Raw genomic sequence first — 15,840 nt, 5'->3', positions numbered from 1 at the left:
ATTATGGGCTTTTGTTTCTCCATGTGAAGTTTGTGACTGATTTTTTCTAGGTCTGTGAAGAATGACATTGGTATTTTGATAGGAATTGCATTGATTCTGTAGGTCTCTTTTGGTAGAATGGCCATTTTGATGATATTTATTCTGCCTATCCAAGAGTAAGGGAGATCTTTCCATCCTCCAAGGTCATCTTCGATTTCCTTCTTTAGTGTTTTATAATTTTTGTTGTACAGCTATTTTACCTCTTGGGTTAGGTTTATTCCTAGGTATTGTATTTGTTTTCAGGTTACTGTGAAGGGAATTGTTTTCTGTATTTCTTTCTCCATGGATTCCTAGTTGGCAAATAGAAAAGCTACTGATTTCTTTAAGTTGGCTTTGTATCTTGCTACTTTTGGTTAATCCGCTCTAGTAGTCTTTTGGTTGAGCTTTTGAGTCTTGTAGATATAGAATCATGTTATCTGCAAACAAAAATAATTTTAATTCTTCTTTTCCTATTTGAATTCCTTTTTTTTTTTTTTTTTTTTTTTTGGTGGTACTGGGGTTCCTAGAAACCCTTCTGTCTCCGGGCTACACTCCCAGACCTATTTTATATATTTTTTTTTATTTGGAAACAGGCCTTAAGCCAGTTAGGCTGGCTCTGAACCAGCACGATCCTCCTGTCTCATCTCCCAGGCACGGGGATTACAAGCGTGTGCCACCACGCCCGGCCTATTTGAATTCCTTTGAAATCCTTCTCTTGCTTTATTGCTCTAGCAAGAGTCTCAAGGACTGTATTGAAAAGGAGTGGTGATAATGGGCATCCTTGTCTTGTTCCTGATTTTAAGGGTAATTCTTGCAGTTTTTTCCCATTCAATATGATGTTGGCTTTGGGTTTATTATATAGTGCCTTAATGATATTGAGATATGTTTCTTCTCTTCCATTTTCTGCAATGTTCTCTCTCTCTCTCTCTCTCTCTCTCTCTCTCTCTCTCTCTCTCTTTCTCTCCTTCTCCTTCTCCTTCTCCTTCTCCTTCTCCTTCTCCTTCTCCTTCTTCTTCTCCTCCTTCTTCTTCTTCTTCTTCTTCTTCTTCTTCTTCTTCTTCTTCTTCTTCTTCTTCTTCTTCTTCTTCTTCTTCTTCTTCTTCTTCTTTTGGTGGTACTGGGGGTATAGCCCAGGGACTTTTCTACCTCCAGGCTATACCCCCAGACCTATTTTATACTTTATTTGGAAACAAACAGGGTCTCACTAAGTTACTGAGAACATAAGTTGCTGAGGCTGGCTTTGAACCTGTGTGATCCTCCTGTCTCAGCATCCCAAGCATTGGGGTTACAAGCGTGTGCCACCACGCCCAGCTCTGCAATGTTCTTTACATGAATAAATATTAAATTTTGTCGAATGCTTTTTCAGCATCTATTGATATAATCACATGATTTTTGTTCTTAGTTCTATTTATGTGGTGAATAGCATGTATTAATTTGGGTATGTTGAACCAGCCTTGCTTTCCTGAAATGAAACCAACTTGGCAATGATGTATAATTTGCTTGATATGATTTTGAATGCACACAACTAGTATTTTGTTTAGAATTTTTGAATCTATGTTCATCAATGAAATTGGTCTGTAATTTTCTTTTCTTGAGGTATCTTTATTTGGTTTTGGTATTAATGTGATATTGTCTACAGAGGAAGAGCTTGGAAGAATTCCATTTCTTTTGATTTCACCGAATAACTCGTGAAGTATTGGGTTTAGTTCTCTAAAAGTTTTGTATATTTCAGCTGAAAACCTGTCTGGATCTGGGCTCTTCTTTGATGGCACAATTTTCATTGCTGTTTCTATTTCTTTGCTTGTTGTTGGTCAGTTTAGGTTTTCTATATTCTCTTGGTTCTATTTAGATAGATTGTATGTGTTTAGAAATCTGTTGATTTCTTCCATGTTTTCCACTTTACTGCAATATAAAATTTCAAAATAGTTTCTGATGTTCCTCTATAGTTCTCCAATATCTATGATGATGTCACCTTTTTTTATTATTTTTTGTGGGTCTGGGGATGGAACCCAGGGGCATTCGACCTTCGAGCTATACCCACTGACCTATTTTGTTCTTTATTTTGAAACAGGGTCTCACTAAGTTGTGGAGGACCTCACTAAGTAGCTGAGGCTGTTGGTGAACTGCGATCCTCCAGTCTCAGCCTCCCGAATGCTAGAATTACAAGCATGTGCCACCATGCCCGGCTTGATGTCTCCTTTTTCATTTTTGATTTTAATATGGGTTTATTCTCTCTCTCTCTCTCTCTCTCTCTCTCTCTCTCTCTCTCTCTCTTTCTCTCTCTATCTCATTCTCGGTCAGGTTGGCTAGGGTGTTAATCTTGTTCATCTTTTCAAAGAACCAGCTTTTTGATTTGTTGATTTTTTTGTATTTTTTTTTATTCTCTATTTCTGCTCTGATTTTAATTATTTCCTGCCTTTTTCTGGCTTTGGTATTAAACTGTTCCTGTTTTTCTAGGACCTTGAGGTGTGTCACTAGGTTGCTTATTTGGGGAATTTTTTTTTCCCTAAACGTCTGCATGGCACTGGGAGTATAGCTCAGGGATAGAACACTTGCCTAGCATACATGAGGACTTGGGTTTAATCCCCAGCACTGAATGAAAAAAAAGAAGAAGAAGCTCACCTTGATAGCATCAGAGAGCTACAAAGGAGCAAAGAATTGAAAACCAAAGTACTGTAGAACAGAGAAAATTCAAAGAAATGAGGTTTTGGATCTCTTTACTCTAGAAGTGTTTGCCAATTCTTTTTTTTTTTTTTTTTTTTTTTTGGTGGTCCTGGGGTTCCTGGAAGCCCTTCTACCTCCGGACTACACTCCCAGACCTATTTTTTATTATTTTTTTTTATTTGGAAACAGGGTCTCTTAAGCCAGCAAGGCTGGCTCCGAACCAGCGCAATCCTCCTGTCTCCGCCTCCCAATGAGTGTTTGCCAATTCTAAAAGGAGTAGCTGAGAGGCTGGAAAGGTTCCATAAGCTTTTGGCAGAATCCGGGAGCTAGAGTGCTAAATACTGGAGTCATATCAAAGGTGAATGGTAACTAGTGAAACCTCAAGCTTTGGAATGGCAGCTTTAATGTGAATCACTTCAATCCTTCAACGAGTTATGGTGATGCAAGGTTGTGTGACCACCAGCCTGAAGCAAATGTAAATACTTTATGAAGAAAAAAAAGTCACCTAGAAACCAAAATTATCTCTGTAGTTTTCAATGTCCTGAACTCAATCATTAAAAGAGGAAACAAAAAGCCGGGCGTGGTGGCGCACACTTATAATCCCCGCACTTGGGAGGCGGAGACAGGAGGATCATGCAAGTTCGAAGCCAGCCTCGCTGGCTTAAGAGACCCTGTTTCCAAATAAAAATATAAAATAGGTCTGGGAGTGTAGCCCGGAGGTAGAAAGGTTCCATCCCCAGTACCACAGTCCTATTCTAGTCCTTATTTTGAAATAGGGTTTCACTAAGTTGCAGAAGGCCTCACTAAGTTGCTTAGGGTGGCTACAAACCCCAGATCCTCTTGTCTCAGCCTCCCAAGTACTAGGATGACAAGGCTGTGCCACCATCTCGATGAGTAAGTTTCATTTTTTAGAATTAGAATTGAATACTGGTTTTAAGGAATTTGTACATATCTTCACAGGAGATAAAGCCTAAAGTTTTGCATTTGTACTATTTTTCCTGAGCTTAAAAATTATAAAAGGTTGAAACTTCCGGGAAGATGGCGACCGAGAAAAGCGGGGCTTAAGAGCCCCACTAACAACCAATCTCCATTACCACAAAAATCAGCGCCTTTCATAGCCAGAAAACACCCTCACCAGAGAAACAAAAAAATCACCAGGCTCCAGAGAGAAAGCGGACTGAGAATAGAGCTCAGAGCCACAGAGGAGATATACCGGCCTCATGCCCGAGGACGCGGCAGCAGCGTCTTACTGCTGGCGGCAGCGGCGAATTCACCGGACGGCTACAGCAAGCCGAGGTGAGCTGCTGCGGAACGGCCAGGCAGTATTTTTCGGCGCAGGGAGCATCTAAAGCTCCCAGTGGCTGAGCTCAGCACACGCTGCAGGGACCCAGAGTGGAACTCAAAACCAAGAAGAAATAAGCCAGCCTCACGACCAAGGGCGTAGCAGTGGTGCCATATTGCCACCGGCGGCAGCAGCAGCGAATTCACCGAGGCCAGTACAGCTACATCTGCGTACTTAACAACAGTGAGTAAAATTGCGGGCCCCAGAGGAGAAATCCCAGTACTGTACTCCCTGGGACTTGACCCAGTGAGGGAGTGGCGGTGGCAGAGATATCACACCATAGGAGAACGTGCAACCTGGCACCCCCCATAGTCTAAAGCAGCCTCTATTGACTCCATGGATTGGAGACTCTGTGATACAACCCAGTAAAGGAGTAGTGCGGTCTGAGATACTACAGACTTGAGATCCAGAGCACCTTAAGTGAAGTCATAGTGACCCAAGGGAAGAACCCAGAGAAGGCACAAACTTCCAAAATCATGGGAAAGAGAAATAACACTGGAGCAATGAATTCTCACAACCCCACAACATCAGAACCCGATAAAACAGAAAATCAGAGATTTCTAGAAGATCAAATCAGGAAAATAACTGTAGAAATAATAGAGGTGCTTTGAAAAGAACTCAGAGAGAGCCAAAAAGAGATAAAGGATGCAATTAATGAAGTAAAGGCCTCAATTCAAAGCACAAACAACTGATTAGAACACATGGAGAACAGAATCTCGCTCTTAGAAGATGATCATTCCAAAAATGAACGCATAGTTTCTAATCTAGAAAAAAATATCCAACAGCAGGAATCTGATATTGAAGAAATATGGGCCCATTTTAAGAGAGCTAACCTAAGAATAATTGGAATAGAGGAGGGAAAAGAAAGTGAAACCAAAGGGATCAACAATCTCTTCAAGGAAGTAATAGCAGAAAATTTTCCAAACATAGAGCAAGAGGTTGATACACAGGTCCAGGAAACTTATAGAACTCCCTTTAGACAGGATCAGAGAAGAGGATCCCCACGCCACATAATTGTCAAAATGACCACTGTGGAAGCCAAGCAGAGAATCTTAAAGGCAACAAAAACAAAGGGCCAAGTGACATTCAGAGGCAAACCAATTAGAATCACTCCAGACTTCCCAAACCAAGTCATGAGAGCCAGAAGGGCTTGTAGTAACATATTTCAAACTCTGAAAGAAAACAACTTCCAGCCAAAAATTTCCTACCCAGCAAAACTTTCTATCAAATTAGATGGAAAAATAAGGAGCTTCCATGACAAACAGAAACTGAAAGAATTTATGTCTTCAAAACCAGCACTAGAGAAAATACTCAAAGAGATTAACTACAAAGAAGAAATAGGTAACACACACACCAGAACCAGAGAAACAAGATTTTCCATCCAACAGACAACTAAGATTGGTTTTCTGTGGAGATTCATTATTTATGTTAGTCTTTTACCTATCTCTAAATGGTATTGTTTGCGTTTATTGTTGTTAATTTTTAGGATTTCTAGTTGGAATATTAATATACCTTCAGATATAGCATTTGGAAATATTTTACCCCATTCTATCAGTAACTTTTAACTCTGTTTACACTGTCTTTGGATATACAATATGTTTTTATTTTTTAGGGAGTTTGTATACTCTTCTGTTGCTTGTGCCATTGAAATCATATCCAAGAAATCACTGCCAATTTCAATGTTGTGAGGTCTTATGACCCAGATTTTCTTCTAAAAGTTTATAGTCTTAAGATTTATATTTAGGTCTTTTATCTATTTTGAGTTAATATTTGTATATGGGATTAGGTAAGGGTCCAATTTTATTCTTTTCCATGTAATTATTATTTTTCAACAATATTTAGTTAAAAGATTATTATTTCCACCACCAAATGTTCGTGGAAACCTTGTCAAAAATAACTTGACAATATAGGGAAGAATTTAGCTCTAAGCTTGTATTTAACTCCAATGGTTTATATATCTGCCTTTAGAACAGTACTATACTGTTTCAATTATTGTAGCTTTATACGGTTTGAAATCAGAAAATATATATCTTCTAGCTTTGTTCTTTTTCAAGATGGTTTTGGGTATCTAGAGTCCATATTCCATATTAGGATAGATTTTTTTTCTGAAAAATAAATATATAAATATATGATAGTTTCACCTAAAAAATAGAAAAAAAATATTCTCTGGTAAGAAAGAAAGCAAAAAGAAATATTGAAGTGTTATCTTTAAGTCATCAAAAGCTTGGTATCAGACAAATGAAATTGTTATGTGAGATTATCTTTTTTTTTTTTTTTTTTTTTTTGGTGGTACTGGGGTTCCTGGAAGCCCTTCTACCTCCGGACTACACTCCCAGACCTATTTTTACATTTTTATTTGGAAACAGGGTCTCCTAAGCCAGCGCGCGCGGCTGGCTTCCAACCTGCGCGATCCTCCTGTCTCTGCCTCCCAAGCGCGGGGATTACAAGCGTGCGCCACCACGCCCGGCTGAGATTATCATTTTTAATTTTGGATAAATTGCTATAATACTAGATGTCAACCACTAAGCCAAGCATGGGAAGGAGGGATGGGGAGAGAATGGGGTGGGGATCGGGTGGGGGCTGACTGGGCGATGTGTGCATGTATGTCTACAAAAGTTTGTATCCCACTATGATGTATGAATACAGTGCACCAATTAAAATAAAATAAAATGAAAAAAATTATAAAAGGTTAAAGGTTTTCCAAAGTCACTAACATTTTAACAAAAGGGAATACATTTTTATGAGTAAAAAAATTTATAATATAAAAAAGTTTATGAGGAAACAACACACAGCAAATAAGTTCCATCTTGGTAGAGTATTACATACACCACCAGCTTGCCCTTGGCATTTAAAGTGGTACTTATGCTAGCCAGATCTGAAAATTTGTAAATGCTTGTTATTGACCAAAGAACTAAATATAATACTATTAAATAATTTACTTTAATAATTATTGTTAACATTAACCCCATTATTTTATTTTTGTTTTCTCCAGAAAAACATCAAATATTTTATTCATCTAGACTCCATGGTACTTACACTAAAATACATAAATCATATACCTAGTAATTGAAAATGCTAGTCATTATTCATTAGATTTTTCACAATTTTAAGTTACTTACATATTATATAATTTGCATGGTGGATTATAAGGCCTGTCACTTACATGAGACAGGAAGCTGGCGGTAGAATGGGAAGATGGTACATTAGAATGGGAACGGACAACAGATGCTGGCTGGAGAAGGCGCGGTTTCAATGAAGAATTTGAGGTGTATCCAGGGCCCTGAAGTTCCTGGAAAACAATACAGATACAAGCAAGACAATGCCAACCTATAATTACAATGAATTATGAAATGAAAATGCATTTTTAATTCTACAAATAAAATCTACTATCAAATCTTTAAGATGGCAGCAACTTTAAAGTATACTTCTGAAAATAGAAAATCAATACTTCAGTGTAAACTGTGTTGTTTAAAAAACACATTTTGGTTATATAGATTATGTCACTTTTTTATTGCTCAAAGAAGCCACATGCTAGTTCTTTGGGTCTTTGCACCTACTCATGGCCTGAGAGTGGAAGGCTCTTCCCCCACACAGGGACAAGTGAAGTCTGTGTTTCACTTGCCTATTGTCAACTGACGATAAAGCATGGTGTTTCAACTTACTGTATGTAAAAAGCATTGGTCTGGCATATAACACTATTTGCATAAATTTTATTTTATTATTATTTGATACTGCGGATTAACCCCAGAGTGCTTTACTGCCAAGCTGAATCCCCAGCCCTTTTTATATTTTATTTTGAAACAGGGTCTCACTCGGTTGCTGGAGCCTCCCAAATCCTGGGGTTACAGGCCTGTGCCACCATGCCCAGCTGCATAGATTTGATAATTGCTAGTACTGTCAGATAACATTGAAAGTAAATTTATATGCATGTAAGGTACATAAAGAAAATACAGCTGGGTGTGGTGGTGCACGCTTGTAATCCCCGTGCTTGGGAGGCAGAGACAGGAGGATCGCGCTGGTTCGGAGCCAGCCTCGCTGGCTTAGGAGACCCTGTTTCCACATAAAAAAGTTAAAAAATAGGTCTGGGAGTGTAGCCCGTGGGAGTGTATCCCGGCTTCCAGGAACCCCAGTACCACCAAAAAAAAAAAAAAAAAAAAAAAAAAAGAAAGAAAGAAAATAAACTGATACTTGTGATTTAAAGAATCCTTACTTTTACGTCCAAGGTATGCTGAAGTTTGAGGCGCACTGATTCCTGCTCCTGGCGCTGTATTATATCTTGACACTCTGCGAACTGCAAAGATGCCTACAATCAAGGAACCACAGATGGTTTACCCTCCGTCCTCTGTGCACCTCATCACATCCATCTATAAAAGCACAGCTGCCGCCTCTCCAAGGACCGCCTGACTATGGCCACTTCTCTGTTATTCAGTAAACGGAGGCCGCATCTCAGCCCTTGTATCCTCAGCATATACACAGCACTGATTGTGTGAAGGGCACTCAGCAGAGCGAACAGACTAAGGGTGTAATGAGCAAACAGCTTCAGTAAAGTATAAAATAACCCAACTGAAACCCACTGAGTCAACACAGCGTGTCTTAAGAAACCAAGGTGGCAAGGGTGGGATGACAGATGCTTTTATCTAACTTCAAAGGCTCTGCTTCCTTTCTTATGCTTCCAGAGTTTTCTAGGTAACAAGAAGACTGTGTTACCCTCTCTAATGAACTGCAATGATAAACATAGTGACACCTCTTATTCTTTGTTATTTATTTATTTATTTATTTTGTGGTACTGGGAATGGAACCCAGGGGCATTGCACCTCCGAGCTACACTCCCAGCCCTATTTTTTTAGTATTTTTATTCTTTGAAACAGAGTCTCACTGAGTTGTGAAGGGCCTCACTAAGTAGCTGAGGCTGTCTGTGAACCGCGATCCTCCGGTCTCCACCTTCTGAATGCTGGGATTACAAGACTGTGCCACCATGCCCCGCTCTGTGTGTGTGTGTGTGTGTGTGTGTGTGTGTGTGTGTGTGTGTGTGTTTAGATACACTTTCCGGACTTCACAAAGTGCCAGGTAGTAGCATTATTCTATCATTTTATTGACATTAAAAAGGGGCTATATTCTTTATATTTAGTCACAGGTAGTAAAGTACCATATATTTTCCTATAAGATTATACATTCCCCTTAGCAACCAAGTGAGACCCTGTTTCAAAATCAAAATATGAAAAGGGCTGAGGGTGTAGCTTGGTTCAATACCCAGTACCACACACACACAAAGTTATGTATTTCCTGAGACATATAGAGCCAAAATATAACTAATTTTTCCATTTTCTTCTTTCCTATCCATATAGCACATAGGACAGGACACTGCTTCCAAATGCATTTGTAAGTTGGACAAAACCTCTACTTTTATGGAGGAATGATCATTACTAATATCATCCTACAAAACCTTCCACACACCTGTGCTAGGTGAAGACTAGTATTCAAAAAGTACTCAGTGGCTGGGTGTGGTGATGTACACCCGTAACCTCAGTACTTGGGAGACTGAGAGAGAAGGATCACAGGTTTGAAGATGTTTCTTGAAGGGTAATGCATACATATGGTACCAAACTCAGAGGAATGGTGTGGAGTTAAATGTTACTCTTTCTCCTATTCAACCTAGAGATTACTCCACTACTCGTGCTCATTAACTTTTCCTTGCTCATGAACATTTTATTGTACACTACTTTGTCTTTTTCTTACTTTATTTTATTGTTTTTTTCTTTGTGGTACTGGGGATGGAACCCAGGGGCCCTATTTTTTATTCTTTATTTTGAAACAGGGTCTCATGGGTTGCAAAAGGCCTAAGTAGCTGAGGGTGTCCACGAACCAAGATCCTCTTGTCTCAGCCTCCCAAATGCTGGGATCACAAGTGTGCGTCACCACTCCCGGTTTACTGTTTTATAATTTTGGGTACTTATCCTTTATTGCTTGTATAACAAGTCACTGCTACTATGTGTGTTGTTTTCACCTTTCTTCATGACTTTTATTAAATAAAATTAAAACTTTTTTCCCCCTGTGGTACTGGAGATGGAACCCAAGGGCTTTTCTACCTCCGGACTACACTCCCAGACCTATTTTTATACTGGAAACAGGGTCTCACTAAATTGCTGAGAGCCTCACTAAGTAGGTGAGGCTGGCTTCGAACCTAGACAATCCTCCTGTTTCAGCCTGCCAAGCGCTGGGATTACAAGCGTACACCACCACACCCGGCTAAATTATAACTTTTTAACATGACTCTTTTAAAGATGAATTTATCAGTCTTTTTATAGTTTATGCTTTATACTTAACAACCTACTATGTTTGAACATACTAAGAGAAAAGTTGTGCATTAAGAGGATAGTTTGGGAGATAATGATAAGTAAATATGAACTTGGCAAATAAAAAATACAAGTTACATTTAACATCATAATGAAGGAAATAGTTCAAACAATGCTATGTCCACATATGAAGATATCACTGCTGTCTCAGTAACGAGTACAGGGGGGAGGGAAGAAGGGTGAGGCCTGGGGGACAAACCAAGCTCTGTGTGCATGTGCATTTCTATCACTTGAACCCGGCTACTCTGCTCTTCTTTCTGGCATATTCTAAGAGCTGCGTCACTACCTCCCAGAAGCCAAAGGCAAAGGCAAGACCTCTTTAGGTTAGGTTAATTTTGCTATGCAGATGTGAATATCAGGAGTGTGAGTCACAAGATGACCCTAAGAATGACATCGACAATAAGACAAAAGCAAAAACAAAAATTAACAAATTAACAAGAGGACCCTAAGAGTCTGATTGTCACAGGTATGAAAGAGCTGAATTATTTGTCTTACAATGGGAATTTAGTAGATAATATCAAATTTGGAAAACTAAGAAATTAATGTATAAGTAAAGTTTTTAAAAATATCTAAGATGAAATGGTTGCATCCTGGGAATGGAAAATGAAGGGTGGGAGACCCAGAGATTCCTTTTTAAATAAGTCTTGTAGAACCATTTGCCTCTGTATAGTATTTATATTTGTGACAATAATAAAATAAAATAAAATGTGTTCATGTAAAAATAAAAGTGACAGACATACACACACACACACACATACACACACACACACACACTATTCTACGTAGTGTTCATGTTGGTTTTGAGTATTAACTTAGGTGCTCATGGAAGCATTTTTTACTTATTTGAGCCGCTGCAAATATCAGGTGCATCTTACATCTTATAGTTCCAGTGTCACTCTGATAATTCTTTGGCAGAGTATGCATTATGACTATGTTTTTAAAACTCAGAAGAGCCTCATCTACTGGATACAGCTTTTCTTTTCCACTAGGTAATTGGAATAGGATACAAGTTGGCAGATTCGGTTCCTATCTACAAACAACTTTTATTTTTTTACAATTCTACCCAGTTTGTTCCTAGTTGGACAGTAATGACCTTATGTATTTAGTTAGTAACTACCTTATCAAGAGCAACTTCCATATTAGCAACCTTTTCTTTCAAACGGCGTTCCTGAGATCGCAGAACTTCCAGCTCCCCGGCCATCTTGTTTTTTTCTGTTGCAACTGTGCTCAATTCCTGGCTGAGTTTACTCTTCTCTTCTTTCAAAAAATGTTTCTCCTATAATTATAGAGGAGAAAAATCTCAAAAACAATCTTCTGATGTCGATGCTGAGAGGTGGTGAAAATATAAAATGTTTATTAAAAGACCCTGAATAGATATGTTTAAGTCATTTAAGTCATATGATACTTGTTTCTGTATTGGGATCAGAAGCTCATAGAACTGTTTCATTATGTGTTCTCACATTTCATCACTATTTGTATTATTACTTCTTTTTAAAGGTTAGGAAATCTTTGATGAAATCTACAAAATGTGCAATAACTCTGTCTCATAAAAACAAGATAGTGTTTTGGTGAATTGGGATTGAGTAATCATATACCGAATTTTACTGAAATTTATTTAAAATGTAACAGAAGAGATTTGAAGAAGACATGTTTCTTTGAAAGATCTGTGTGATTCTGCTTTGTGTCAAAGTTGAATATTCATTTCACTAATGCCTACTGCAGGTGCTGTGACATCAGAACAACTGAGACACGAAGTTCCTGCCCTCAACTTACTTGTCAGTACAGTGATGACAATGAGCTTACTAATACAACAGTCACTGGGATTAAACAAAACTTTATTAAAATTAGTTTATTCCCTTAAAAAAGAACCATGGATGAGCTGGGAGTGGTGGTGTATGCCTGCAATCCCAGACTCAGGAGGTTGAGGCTGGAGGATCCCAAGTTCAAGGCCAGCCTGGGTGACTTAGCGAAATCATCTCAAAATGAAATAGAAATGGGTGGGGATGTAGCTCAGTGTTAGAGTGTTTGCCTAGCATATGTGAATCCTTGGGTTCAAATCCTAGAATGGCAATAAAGAAAGAAAAGAAAGAGGAAGGAAGAACAGGAACGAAGAAAAATGTATCATTGTTAAGGTAAAATACAGACATGACTTTATTGAGTTTATATTTCTTTGAATGTATTTTTATAGTGAAAATGTTTAATATAGAAAGGTATGAGATGGTTGTCATCGTAATACACCTTTTGTATACAAATAATTATTCCTTTTCTGATTAGGTTGGGCCAAAAAAGCTTTGGAAAGAAAGACTAGTTTCAGAGGTGTTCTTTTTGTCTGAGGGACTGTCACTGAAATACCACAAATTCTTTCCTGTGGGTGGGCAGGCATCTTGGTTGACAGCAGGTTGTAACCTCATAAAGACCTCAGCATCATCAGGGAGATGCACTGCTTTGGGTTCCCAGAGGCAAATGAGAAGGAAAAAGAGAAAAGAGTAAGGCCAGGACAAGAGAAAAGGAGAAAAGAAAATAGAGAAGAACAAAAAAAGAAGAAATAAGTAAACCCATAGATAAAGGGTATGTCCAATGTCTGTACATACTCATGGCTGGCTGCATTCTAATGTATTCCAGCCGCTCATTGTGGGTAGTAACATCATAATTACTGAAGGTGCCCCTACTATTTTCTGCTTATGTCACTTACTCTCTTTCTTTCAATATAGTCAGTTCTGTTATAAATCTTTTGAAAATGCAAATCTGCTCTGGCATGACTGGAATTCATATTCAGTTACACAGTCTTAGTCATGAGAAATACTAAGTCCATGCAGAAAACTGCATATAACTGAACAGGGTTGCATAGGAATACACAAAAACCTACATGCCCGCTCCTCAAATACCTATCTGCCAGCTGCCTCAGTTTACCTTGTGATCTGAGCCACATCCATCCACACCTGGTATTAAAGAAAACCCTCCTTCCATCCCTTCACAGTAACATACAATCTACAGTCCTTTGCACACACTTCCACAAGCCAACTTAGGTCTTTTTCAAGATAAAGGGCGACACTTTATTCTTTTTTTTAATAATCTGACATGTTTAAAACTATGCTACTCTTTTCCTTAGGGTCCTATTTTCTGTGTCAAGGATGACATTTGTCAGTGTGGTGCTCTGTTCCTTAGCCCTGGGGGGATTTATTACACAGTTTTGTGCAGCACAGTAATTTTTAAAAGCATGTATGTCTAATCATAATAGGACTGACTGTCCTTTGTGTGTAATCAATCCTGGCCAAGCCAGGAATGTCCCTTGGCCCATTTCCCATATTTAAAACATGAGCTGCCTTGTGAGATCCACTCCACTGCTCCTCCAGAAACTCTTTACTCGTTTTCTTACTCAGAAATAAGCTTTCCTCTTTTCCCCATTGCACTTTGTATCCCAGGTCCTGAGGAGGCTGAGGATTACAAGCGTGTACCACCACACCTGGCTTTATTCTTCCTATAGTATACTAATGGGTGAGCACGTTGGCTCCCTACTCTGAGGACAGGGACTCACCTTATTTGCATTTGTCATGGCCTCTTCCAAAAACTGGATCTTGCTCTGTAGGGCATCTATCTGACCTCTTTTGGCTGTGATTTGTTTCTGCATCCCCATTGCTACTTTCATAGCTGGGGGGGGGGAGGGGGAGAGAAAGCAAAGTGTACCTTAAAGAGTCTAAATCTTGAGCGGCTACTGCAATTTGTACTGTAGTTTGATAGTCTAATAGATAAGAAGGTGCTAAGATTCCGAGGCAGATACCCAGACAGTATCAAGGAAAAGATCATAAAAAAAGTCTTCAGAATTCACAATATTGGGATATAATTTTCAGCAACTACCCAGAGGTTCTGAGTTGGGAAAAATATATATGATGATGTTTTGTGGTTTCTTTGCTACTGAAATTACTTTCATTGACCACTGAAAGTTGCCATATTTCTAATGGTAACAAAAATACTGACCAAATGCACACACATATAGAAAATATGTACATGAAAATACATGTTCTAAATAAGGAATAATATATATTGTATTTTTCTAAAATGGTTTTTCTAGAAACTCATGTTTAAAATGCCACATAAGACATTTATTATTGATCTTTTCAAAGGCTCCAGTGATCACCATAAACCTTCACTTTTCATTCTCATGGTTACGTCATGTGCTTGGAACTCAATATAGTCTTATCAGTCACCACAAACATAGGTGATTATTTTTGAAAAACTAGTGGAAGTGTGAGAATGTCCTAGATGGGTATGAGGCACAAAATATTTAGGATATGACAGGTCATTGAAAATATTTAGCCAGGCGTGGTGGCACACACTTGTAATTCCCGCACTTGGGAGGTGGAGACAGGAGGATCGCGCTGGTTCGGAGCCAGCCTCGCTGGCTTAAGAGACCCTGTTTCCAAATTAAAAAAATATAAAATAGGTCTGGGAGTGTAGCCCAAAGGTAGAAGAGCTTCCAGGAACCCCAGTACCACACAAAAAAAGAAGATATTTATGAACCTTATCTTTGCTTAGAAATTTCAAAATCAGAAGACCCTTTTTTTAAGTCAGCTGAAGAAATAAGTTTGAAAATGCTACTAGTTTGAGTCATGTCTGGCTATAGCTTAGAGGTTAAAAAGAAAATGTGCATTTGTTTAAAAAAAAGCTATCAGAGAGAATGAAAGGTCTTACTTCTCTTAACAAGATACAAGATATGGGTTTTATACCTAATCAGTCAAAAATAGGGTTAATACAGGTATAGGGACATTAACTTATTAATGGAAAGTTTGACACCATTTGTCATGTGTTAAAAATTATGGTATGATTAAGTGGATTATAGTTGGCCTTCAAAGATAATTTCTTCAAATAAGTTTTTTAGATATTTAAGCTGATTTTTATCCAATGACAACAAACATTTGAATGCAAATACAAGGGTTACCTAGGTAACTTATTAATTGTACTATGACTGGGGCGGCTGTGGAGGTGGCTGAGGGCACTGAGGTTGGATGCCATCTGGGGTGGGGGAACAGACCCCAAATAGAGACCCCTTCAACAATCTCTCCAACCCACTATTTTCTCAGTATTTTGGCCCAGCAAAGAGCCAAACTTCCAAGAATCACACAAAATATGGAACACTTTTGAATTTGTGTGAAATCCTTGAACAGGGGCGACAGTAATCTCTGTATCATTCCAATTTTAGTATATGTGCTGCCAAAGCACATATGAATCTTTTTTTTTTTTTTTTTGGTGGTACTGGGGTTCCTGGAAGCCCTCCTTCCTCCGGGCTACACTCCCAGACCTATTTTATATTTTTGAAACAGGGTCTCTTACGCCAGCACGGCTGGCTTCGAACCTGCGCGATCCTCCTGTCTCCGCCTCCCAAGCGCGGGGATTACAAGCGTGCGCCACCACGCCCGGCCATATGAATCTTTTAACATTAAAAATATCGAGAAGTAAAAAAATGTA

At 38.7% G+C, this 15,840-nt stretch overlaps 1 protein-coding gene across 3 annotated transcripts in view; it reads right to left on the bottom strand.

Annotated features, from left to right (window-relative positions):
• Positions 1–15,840, bottom strand: part of CCDC158 (coiled-coil domain containing 158) — a gene marked incomplete at both ends in the record, with an annotated part of 78,234 nt that overhangs the window by 22,997 nt on the left and 39,397 nt on the right. For 2 of the 3 annotated variants that reach the window (XM_080697386.1, XM_080697387.1), the window contains 4 exons: positions 7,188–7,313; positions 8,235–8,327; positions 11,495–11,653; positions 13,913–14,025. In XM_080697386.1, coding sequence (XP_080553512.1) covers positions 7,188–7,313; positions 8,235–8,327; positions 11,495–11,653; positions 13,913–14,025 — 491 coding nt within the window. The remainder of the gene's footprint in view (positions 1–7,187; positions 7,314–8,234; positions 8,328–11,494; positions 11,654–13,912; positions 14,026–15,840) is intronic. The other variant, XM_080697388.1, reaches the window with a different exon arrangement.

The sequence above is a fragment of the Muscardinus avellanarius genome (assembly GCF_963383645.1).
Source record: "Muscardinus avellanarius genome assembly, chromosome: 6".
In the NCBI taxonomy this organism is placed as follows: Eukaryota; Metazoa; Chordata; class Mammalia; order Rodentia; family Gliridae; genus Muscardinus; species Muscardinus avellanarius.
The sequence above is the reverse complement of the archived record's forward strand: the minus strand, read 5'-3'. Positions and strand labels throughout refer to the sequence as shown.